This window comes from Lepidochelys kempii, chromosome 2 (genome assembly GCF_965140265.1).
Source record: "Lepidochelys kempii isolate rLepKem1 chromosome 2, rLepKem1.hap2, whole genome shotgun sequence".
Taxonomy (NCBI): domain Eukaryota; kingdom Metazoa; phylum Chordata; order Testudines; family Cheloniidae; genus Lepidochelys; species Lepidochelys kempii.
Window position 1 is genome coordinate 11,137,228 of NC_133257.1, and position 10,664 is coordinate 11,147,891.

Below are 10,664 nucleotides of genomic sequence, written 5' to 3' on the forward strand. Positions count from 1 at the left end.
GATGCTTTTGCCGGGAACAGAAAGGAATGGAGTCTTAGAACTTAGTAAGTAATCTAGGTAGATATGTGTTAGTTGCCATTTGTTTAAATGGCTAAGAAAATAAGCTGTGCTAAATGGAATGGATATTCCTGGTTTTGTGTCTTTTTGTAACTTAAGGTTTTGCCTAGAGGGATTCCCAATGTTTTGAATCTAATTACCCTGTAAGGTATTTACCATCCTGATTTTACAGAGGTGATTCTTTTACTTTTTCTTCAATTAAAATTCTTCTTTTAAGAAGCTGATTGCTTTTTCATTGTTCTTAAGATCCAAGGGTTTGGGTCTGTGTACACATATGCAAATTGGTGAGGATTTTTATCAAACCTTCCCCAGGAAAGGGGGTGTAGGGTTTGGGGAGGATTTTGGGGGAAAGATGTTTCCAAGCGGGCTCTTTCCCGGTTATATATCTGTTAGACACTTGGTGGTGGCAGCAATAAGGCCCAGGGACAAAAGTAAAATAGTTTGTACCTTGGGGAAGTTTTAACCTAAGCTGGTAAAAATAAGCTTAGGAGGTTTTCATGCCGGTCCCCACATCTGTACCCTAGAGTTCAGAGTGGGGAAGGAACCTTGACATGGTGGCAGAGCGGTGGGATTAACTTGAAATCATTTTGAGATTAATTTGAGATTTTTTGAACCAGAAGCACAGATTTTAAAAGGAATTTTTTTTCCTTTGAGCTGCTGGAAAGCAGGTTTTAAGCTGAAAGCAGAGGTTTTTTTTCTCTGCTTGGGGGCCAGAGCAGAGACAAAAGGGGATTGTCTTTTGTAAGCTGGAGTTTTCTCTACCTAAAGGCAGGGTAGTTAACCTCCTGCAGGGAAATTCAGAAGTCTTCAAGAGACCTGAAGTTGTTTTTTACCAAAGAGCAACTGGGGGGGTTTCTGTCTATTTGCCTGGAGACAAAGGTGTTAGTTTTGGGGTTTTTTTTTTTAAGGATTTTGATTTTTTGAACAAGAAGCACAGATCTTAAAAAGGAAGGGTTTTTTTCCTTTGGGCTGCTGAAAAGCAGGTTTTCAGCTGAAAGCAGTTAGAGTTTGTTTTTTTCTCTGCTTTGGGGCCAGAGCAGAGACGAAAGGGAATAGTCTTTTGTGAGCTAGAGTTTTCTATACCTAAAGGCAGGGTCGTTAACCTCCTGCAGGGAAATTCATAAGTCTTCACAGACCTGAAGAAGTTTTTTTTTCCTAATAGCAACTAAAGGGGTTTTCTGCCTATTTACCTGGAGACAAAAGTGTTCGGGTTTTTTTTAAGGATTTTTCTGTAGGCTGACAATCACCGTCAGAGAACATAGGTATCTGGACAGCACAGCAAAATTTTACAAGCCAAGTTTTTTTTTTGTTTTCTTTCTAACTCTCGGGTGTAAAGTTAGTTAAAAACAGAGAGGTTAGGATGACAGACTGCACTGTTCTACAGAAGCTGGAATTAGCCAGATTTGAGGCTGAGGAAAGACAAAAGGAACATGAAAGACGGGTAGAACGCAGACAGATGGAGATGGATGCACAAGCGGCCAAAGAAAAAGTAAAAGAATCACCTTTGTAAAATCAGGATGGTAAATACTTTACAGGGTAATTAGATTCAAAACATAGACAATCCCTCTAGGCAAAACCTTAACTTACAAAAAGACACAAAAACAGGAATATCCATTCCATTCAGCACAGCTTATTTTCTCAGCCATTTAAACAAACAGAATCTAATGCACATCTAGCTAGATTACTTACTAAGTTCTAAGACTCCATTCCTTTCTGTTCCCGGCAAATGCACCACACACACAGACAGAGACTTTGTTTCTCCCCCCTCCAGCTTTTGAAAGTATCTTGTCTCCTCATTGGTCATTTTGGTCAGGTGCCAGCAAGGTTATCCTAGCTCTTTAACCCTTTACAGGGTAAAGGGTTTTTCCTCTGGCCAAGAGGAATTTTAAAGGTGTTTACCCTTCCCTTTATATTTATGACAAACATGATTTAGATACTGCCACAGTCTGCTGTTTCATATGACTCAGAGCAAGCATATATTGAAGCCAGTAATGATTCACTTGCAAAGCAGTGGTGTGAGCAATCACAGCTTTTATATGCCATCTGTGTTAGTAAGCTGAATCCACAGAAAATGGACCCTATACACATGGCTTTTCCTCTGTCCATGGATTAAAATATGTAAGCGGATCCATATGGTATAGTAGGTGCTTTCTGAGTCAGGAAGGGGGTGAAACTGCATGTCAGATCAAGAGGCTTTCTCTGATGAAACATAACTGTTTCTAAACACTGCTTACTGTAGTATTCTACAGCACAGATGCACGTGTTTTGTCATTTGGCATGTTATTGAGATAGTTGGCTTTATAACTACAAATGTACAGCCTACTGCTATGAGGACAGGAAATAATTAGTCCATCTACCGACAGGCAGACGCACAACGCTCCTCTCTTCTTTGTGTCTCTTTCTAAATCAATGTTTAGTGAACTGATTTACAAGAATACCAAAGAAAACTGATTTGTTGGAGATGGGTATAATTTCCTCACCTTCTTGTGGATTTAATATTTTAATTTAAAGATGTTGTGGAGCAATAGTCTGAACTGTTATTACATGATGGGGACAGCAAGCAAAAGTTTCATCCATAATTCCTGAAGTAGAGCATGGAGTTGAAAACCTAATGGCAAATAGATGAGTAGCTTTAAAATAAAGACTTATGCACATAGCTCGTTGAATATTTCTGAAGGTTCATGTGAGTCAGAGGCAGTCTTTGGGGCCAGTAAAGCTCACGGCGGCAAGGCCCCATGGTATGAAGCAACCAAAGTAAAGGGTAGTTTTTTAAGAATGAAAGCACTTCCTCCAAGAGAGAGCCATGAAAAGAAATAGAGCAGTTGGTCTCCACTTCTGCAGCAGGTGGCTGGAGAACCTTAAGTGTGTATATACACACACACGTTTTTGTGTGAGAAATCAGTCAGTTAAGCTTGGAATATATCCCTAACGACCGTCTTGCTAGCCTACCCTGAAGTCCTGAGACAGTCCTATAGAACTGGGGGTCTCAAACTGGAGGGCGTGTGTGTGGAATATATTCTGTGGGTGTGCGAGAAGCTTTAGAGGGGAAAAAACTTACTGCGTGCATTCAGAGCTGGGCGTCCGGAGAGCAGCAGCTGCAGGCCAGACACCCGGCTCTGAAGACAGCACCACTGCCAACTGCAGCAGAGAAGTAAACGCGGCATGGAATGGCACCGCCTTCAGAGCCGGGCCGGGGGAGCGTGGTGGCTGCTGGCCGGGTGCCAAGCTCTGAAGGCAGAGCTACAGAAAGAACACCGGGGGGGGCGTGATCAAATAAGTTTGAGAACCACGACTGCAGAAAGTGGTGCGATCGTCGTGCTGTGCAAAACCCATTACTTTTGGGTGCGCTGGTACAAAAATAGTTTCTCAAGCCCTCCCCAAAATGCTCAGGTTGATTGTGAAGCGTGTTCCTTCTAATCCCATAAACTGTACATCCTATTTGAAATGGAAATGTTTTGCTTAAATAGGCCTCATTTTCAACTGTACCACTGGAATGTTTCTAAAAAATGACATATATAACACCAGCAGTTTGGGATCCTGGTGTCCGCATCATGTCTGCTCTGTTGTACCTCTTGTGTTGTGTACCTGCTTCTTGTGCTGTGACGTGGCAGCTGTGGTTGAAGGGAAGTTTAGAGATCACCGCCTTTGACTGATCAGCCTGTCGTTTGCTGAATGGATCTGTCAAAAAATGTTAATTTCTGAACTTGTGTCTTCGTTCTTGCTAGCTGTTTTCTTCGTTGGTGCATCAATGTTTGTTCAGTTTGCCAGGCTCAATGGGCATTACAGAAGCCTAGATCATATTCTGGTTCTGAGCCAACAATGCAAAAAATCAAAAACTCGCTCCTGTGAGAAATATTCTCTCTCCGAGCCGAGCATGTCTGAACGTTCCTGGAGAATAGGAAATAATATCTGTAAGAAAATAGGGCACGTTCTGATTAATACAACTCAAACCTTCTTTGGAGAAAAGTAACTATGCAAATCCCACAATGGCAGTAATATGGGAGGAGGTTGGAGTAATGGAACTGAACAACCCCATGAATGTGAGATATCCTGAATGTATGTATCCACTCCGAATGGTCTCTCTCACATGTGCTCAAAGCTTTTCCCTGTCTCTGAACAAGAGCCTGTTGTGAAATAGAAATACTATAGTATCTACAGTGCATCAGAGATAAATTTAGTCTGTGAAGTACACTGATAATGCACAACTGGAAACCCTTTCAGAGTGGGGAATTATAGTAGCAATTTCATATTGTATAGGCAATGAATCATTCACTGCTGTACAACCAAATAGGCAGTGTTACTGGGCACACTTACTTTGATTGCAGTTTGGCCCAGCAGAATCAGTTTAGAGGCATTATATTTACTGCTGTCTCTGTGAGAAAAAAGAAATAAATGAAAACTGTAAAGTAAAAAATAAGAATCTCAGAATGAAATAAAGTGCAATAAGTAGACAAGCTTTATTACCCCTGTAACATTTTGAAATCCCATTTTTTCTTATTGCTGGATATTAGTGTACTGTATGTGATAGAGATGTATCACATAACAAACCCCAACAGAGACTGCCCTGCTTTAAAAGGTCACCTTATTAACAGGGAGATTTATTTCTGGCTATGACACATGGACATGTGGGCATCCAGAACAGGATCTATCACCAGTTACAGTTTGTATTTAAGAACTGTGTATAGCACCCCTGCCCACTCCCCTAGCTGACTACCTGGTTCTTTTTGCTCAATACTTATGCATAAAGAGCAGGTGGAATTCAGCTCACATAGGGCCAGATTATGGTTTGCACTGCATGAGGGTGCAAGGAGCTGCCGCCTCCTCCACCTCTGCATAGGGCTAGTCTCTCCAAACTCAGGGATGGCTCCAAATAGCACCACTGATTGTGCTAACATCCCCAGAGGAGGCAGGTTGAGTATAAGTCTGTAGCTTTAGCACACCAGCCAGTAGAATGGGGTTGGCAGCTATTCACCCGGAAAGTGTCTGTTGTTCTTTGTGTATGGAAAAAAGGTAACAAATGTTTTTACCTCTTATAGAGGTGGACAATTAGCCGCTGACAGGTAATAGGTCACAATGTTCAACTGGTCAATGAAAGTAATTCATGGGTTTCTTACTGGATGTCTCCTTCATTGTCATTAAAGACTCCATGGCATTTTTTGCAAGAGACAAGATGTAAACCCTAGGATCCTCACTAAATTTTAATTTTCATAATTACATTATACCTGCTAGAATGCCTTCTGAGATAGCTACACAGTGTATGTCTTTACTCCATAGCCTAAACTGCTGTGTATTGTTGCTGTGCATCTTTCAGGATTCTCATGGAGACCAATTTTAGTGCTGTTCCTACAGCAAAAGTCCTAAATAATGTGAAATTCATTTCTTGTATTGCAGATGTCTTGGTGGATGGAAAGGTCTGTGACTGTGATATTGTAGTAGACTGCAAAGTTGGGGACCCCATCGCATTGGAGGTGAAGCTGACCAACTGGAGCAAACACAGTGTGGGCCCGTTTGCTCTAACGGTGATCCCATACCAGGATTACCAAAATGGAGTACACAACTACGAGCTCCATGATGCCATCACCTTTGTTGGATCCAACACCTTTTATATTGATTCAGTGAGTCCTTCTTTTTCATAGTCCACTCATCTGCATGACACATGCATTAAAATTGATACTCCAAAACAGGATGCCAACGTATGCAGCTTTATATTAGTGAATTCTACTGGAGGTGAGGGATTGACAGCCCTGGAGACTGAACTCTTTTATTTATTCATTCAAAAGGTAAAGAATAGGCGGCAGCCATGCAAACTTCTCCATACTGGCCTAACAGAGTTTCTTAACCATGACCTAAAGGGGTCCACCCCAAAGGGGAATTCAGCTTCATGCCTATTGAATCCTTGATCTTTCACTGATATTGCCAACAAGGGCTGTGAGTTTCATAAGTAGCTTGTGATTTTGGGAACTTCAGTATTTGGGTGCACACTTTAAAGAGGCCTGATTTTCCAAAAGTACTGATGGTGTCCCAGCTGGTGCCAATAGAGGGTGTTGGGTTCTGTGACGTAGAAAATCATTTCCATGTAATGGTCTAGGGGATCACTAATTCCTTTGACACAGGCCACTCGAGTGTTCATAGCTTTTGGTCACTACCAAGCTGGCAAAATCTGAGTTAGTGCCGTTGATAAAAGGTTTGATACAATATTGCCAGTCCCCTGAGCCATTCAACCCCACCAGCGTTTAGAGTTTAAAGAACTTTTTCTGCAAGGTAATGGCAATATCCTCCAGGCTGAACAAAGAAACTGCAAACAACTTTTAGTCAGGCTATGAGGAAACGCTACAGCCTGAAATAGAGAAAATGAGATAAACATTAAAGTCCAATAAGATGAGCATGTGCATTCAGTTGTCACTTAACACATTTATAAAGGCTGATCTCATCATTTTGATTTTTCAGTTTTTAAAAAAATCAGTGTTAAAACCATGCAAAAATGTTGAGTGTCCCTACAAAGAAGAGGTGAGCTTTCTCTCAAGTTCACTTCTAGAGATTTCAAGTCAGAGAGATTTTTGTTCCTGAGGCAAAACACTGAAGATTATTTAAAGATACAAAAAATCAAAGAGGAGTGAAAAACAGAGGACAAATACTGAAAGATGTTTTCAGGAATGTTCTGATTCTGGTAGCATATTAAATAAACATGAAGAGAGAGTGAGTATATGGTCAGGTCTTTACTTAGGTCAGGTCTTAAGTTATCCAGTAAAATATGACTGTCAAAACTGAATATTTAAGTGAATCTGAGCTGGAGCGAAATTAAAGGTTAACCACTGGAGACTCAATGTGCATATGTTTTCAACTATACAACATATGCAGAAAATAGGTTTTTTTAAAGCTAGTGTGTACAGAATTTATCATCAGCCTGAATTTTAATGGATGCTAACGGTATTGTTTGCTGAATAATTTCAGTTTAAATGTGCCAACAGAAATCATCAAAAGAGGGATTTCTTGACCTGGGGCTATCATTCTGACAATGTTCGTTTTGAATCAGAATTCCAGTACTTAGGTACCCAGTTGTGGAAGAGTCTTGCACATGAGGTTAGCAAGGGAGAAGGCAGAAGTCTGTGTAATATATTCTGCCTTGTGATTGGGTCTCCCATGAGGAGAGAAGCCAAGGGGTTATCTCCCCTGTGAATACCTGGGGTGCAATTTCAGCATTCCCTCTGCTGTTGTATTGTAAACACTATTGTACAATCCCTTATTAAGGTAATGGGGGGTTGTTTTTTTGTTAATTTGTCCAAATTCTAACTCAAAAAAGGCCAAGGGGAAAAATGTGAACTTTCTGAGACAAAAAGTATTCTATTGTGTGGTATGTGGTATCAGGGCTTTTCCTACAGTAAATCCCAAAGATAACATATTGTCATACTCCCTCAGGGCTCCGAATACTGATCACAGAAGGAAATTTCCTCAGACAGTATATCTGATGTTATCAGAGTTTCTGTCATCCTCCCATATTGACTCATTAATCAATGGCAAAAAGTAAATTTCAGAAACTGGTACCTCGTTTTTGTATTTTGGGTATTGATACTGTGGAAGGAATGAGTGCTACCCAGAATTATGATCAAGGTCCAAGCCAAACCTCAATAAGACCTTAGGTCAGAGATTGAAAGAGTTCAGTGAATCTGTATTATCTTTTTATAAACTGACTGGATACATCAGACTAGATTCTCAACTGGTGTAAAGCAGCCAGTTTTTACCTGCAGAGTGTTGCCCATTATTACATTGACACAGAAATGGGTTGGTCATCAATGCTGAACTGAGTTTACCTTTCTGGACCAAACTGCTATCCTCTACCTTAACTTCTTACCAAGCCAGACTCCTAAAAGTTCACTCCTGGAAAATCTTTTTAGTTTTCAGACTACACTTGAATTTGTTTCTGGACATATCTGGAGCAGAGTGGGGTTAGACAGACACACAGACAAATGCACACATTTCATTGCATACTCTTTGTTATGCAGCACACAAAAAGTGTCTGAATTATTACTTTAAAAGACAAAACTTGTGATTTTTCATTTCACTCCATAAAGAATGGAGAATGGTCAGTTTCCCTTGGAGTTGAAAGTCCATGTTCACTTTTTCATTCTCTATAATGAAGTTGTGTTTGGGTCCTTCAGTTTCAAACAATGCAGAGATTTATCTGTATTAAAAAACAAACTTTTTATTGGGTTTTTTAATCATTAAAATATTGCTATGGATTTTAAGTTATGCAAAATGTTTCTTTTTGACACTTAACTTTTAGTCTGGGTTAAAACTACTTGACACTGTCCCTTTAAACCACAAAAGAAAGATGAGTTTATTAGTAATCAACAAGATTCTGATACATATTACCAGATGTAGGAATTTGAGATGTGAGATAACAGCCTAATTGATTAAAATACTTTTGCATTGATTGAGATTTCTTTTGGATGTATCTTGGCCACCTTAAACCTAACCACTTTAGTAATACTCCTCCAGCTCTTACCAATGTTTTATCTGATTAGTTGCTCAGACCAAGCTGATACTTGCCAAATTAAAAGCAAAAAAAAATCTAACTGCCCTGGAAATTTCTGTAACTATCAGCAATCCATGTTTCCTTGTGTTCTCTGTGATTACCAGTATTGTTTTCAGAGTGTGTGTGTTTGAATGTGTTTTTAGTAGATGGGTTAGGGCGGAGGTAGTCAATAAGCAGACTGAGGGCAAATCCAGACCACCAGACACTTTTGACTGGACTCCAGAATCTTTTTATTTACTTCTTATTATCATTATTATTATTTTCTCTGGAGCCTGGACCGTGACTATACCTTGACCAAGAATTTGGACCTTGACAAAAAATTAATTGACTACCCCTGGGCTAGGGGATTGGTAATGGGGAAAAAACATTTCATTGTGGTTGATAGTTATTTTGAATCAGCCAAGGAATAACGATCAACAACTCTTTGACAGCTCCTTGGAGTCCCGTGTGAAACAAGTGAGGAGCATCAGTGCAGTTTTACTTTAAATGTATACTCTTTGGGGCAGAACCCATCTTTCATCTATCTGCACAGTGCATACCACAATGGAGGCTGAGTTCCCGACTGGGGCCTCTCAATATGACAGTAGTACAAATAAATACTATTAATAAGTTCATAGCTATCAAATATCTACTTCACAAAACCCACCAGTATAAATGTTGCCCTTAATAGCAAGGTGCCATGGACTGAATAGGACTGGAGACTGTATTTACACTCTGACCCCTAGATGACAGCAGGCAGCAAGCGCAAGTTGGCACTGTAGCTTGCCTGTGTTAGCTCAAATGTGTGGTTAAACAGAGTGTTGTGTTCTCACGTGCTGTCTATATTGCACCTTTCACAAACACTGTCAAAGTTCCTTCCCCACTCTGAACTCTAGAGTACAGATGTGGGGACCTGCATGCACGACCCCCTAAGCTTATTCTTACCAGCTTAGGTTAAAAACTTCCCCAAGGTACAAACTTTGCCTTGGCCTTTAACAGTATGCTGCCACCACCAAGCGTTTTAAACAAAGAACAGGGAAAGAGACCACTTGGAGACATCTTCCCGCAAAATATCCCCCCAAGCCCTACACCCTCTTTCCTGGGGAAGGCTTGATAATAATCCTCACCAATTGGTACAGGTAAACACAGACCCAAACCCTTGGATCTTATGAACAATGAAAAATCAATCAGGTTCTTAGAAGAAGAATTTTATTTAAAGAAAAGGTAAAAGAATCACCTCTGTAAAATCAGGATGGTAAACACTTTACAGGGTAATCAGATTCAAAACATAGAGAATCCCTCTAGGCAAAACCTTAAGTTACAAAAAGACACAAAAACAGGAATATACACTCCCTCCAGCACAGCTTATTTTACAAGCCATTAAACAAAAGAAAATCTAATGCATTTTCTAGCTAGATTACTTACTAACTTTACAGGAGTTGTAAGGCTGCATTCCTGATCTGTTCCTGGCAAAAGCATCACACAGACAGTCCAAACCCTTTGTCCCCCCCGCCCCCCCCCCACTCCAGATTTGAAAGAATCTTGTCCTCTCATTGGCCATTTTGGGTCAGTTGCCAGCAGGGTTACCTTAGCTTCTTAACCCTTTGCAGGTGAAAGGATTTTGCCTCTGGCCAGGAGGGATTTTATAGCACTGTATACAGAAAGGTGTTTACCCTTCTCTTGATATTTATGACAAACACTAAGTTCACTTTAAAAGAAAAGTAATAAACAACAGTGAAAAATATCTTTTTTTACTTGAGCATTTGTTCAGGTCCCTGTTTCCTGGGTATTGTATTGGGAGTGATAAGGATCACCATGCTTGGTGTTGCATCCTTTCCTTAACACTGCCTCTGCAGATCCCTCCCTAAATCATATGCCCTGTCACATGACTCCTACCGAATGGCTTTGCATAAGTCTGATCCTGCAAGATGCTGATAATCTTCCACCCCGAATTGACTTCAGCATGTCTTGGCAGCACTGTGCTTGCTGCAGAACAACATTCATTGGCAAGTAAATGAATAAATGATCATAAATGATCTGGAGGATGGTGTGGATTGCACTCTCAGCAAATTTGCGGATGATACTAAACTGGGAG

General features: G+C 40.4%; 1 protein-coding gene and 1 long non-coding RNA gene across 7 annotated transcripts in view; one reads left to right on the forward strand and one right to left on the reverse strand.

The window, feature by feature from the left end:
- TRAPPC9 (trafficking protein particle complex subunit 9) overlaps positions 1-10,664 on the forward strand; it is an 829,667-nt gene that overhangs the window by 815,773 nt on the left and 3,230 nt on the right. For all 3 annotated transcript variants that reach the window (XM_073330054.1, XM_073330052.1, XM_073330055.1), the window contains one exon: positions 5,449-5,672. In XM_073330054.1, the coding sequence (XP_073186155.1) occupies positions 5,449-5,672 (224 nt within the window). The remainder of the gene's footprint in view (positions 1-5,448; positions 5,673-10,664) is intronic.
- Positions 1-10,664, reverse strand: part of LOC140906331 (uncharacterized) — a 105,603-nt gene that overhangs the window by 8,435 nt on the left and 86,504 nt on the right. For 3 of the 4 annotated variants that reach the window (XR_012157069.1, XR_012157068.1, XR_012157066.1), the window contains 2 exons: positions 4,372-4,429; positions 1,974-3,966 (listed from right to left, as the gene is read on the reverse strand). This is a non-coding gene — a long non-coding RNA (uncharacterized lncRNA). Of the gene's footprint in view, positions 1-1,973; positions 3,967-4,371; positions 4,430-10,664 lie in introns of those variants that run through there. The other variant, XR_012157067.1, reaches the window with a different exon arrangement.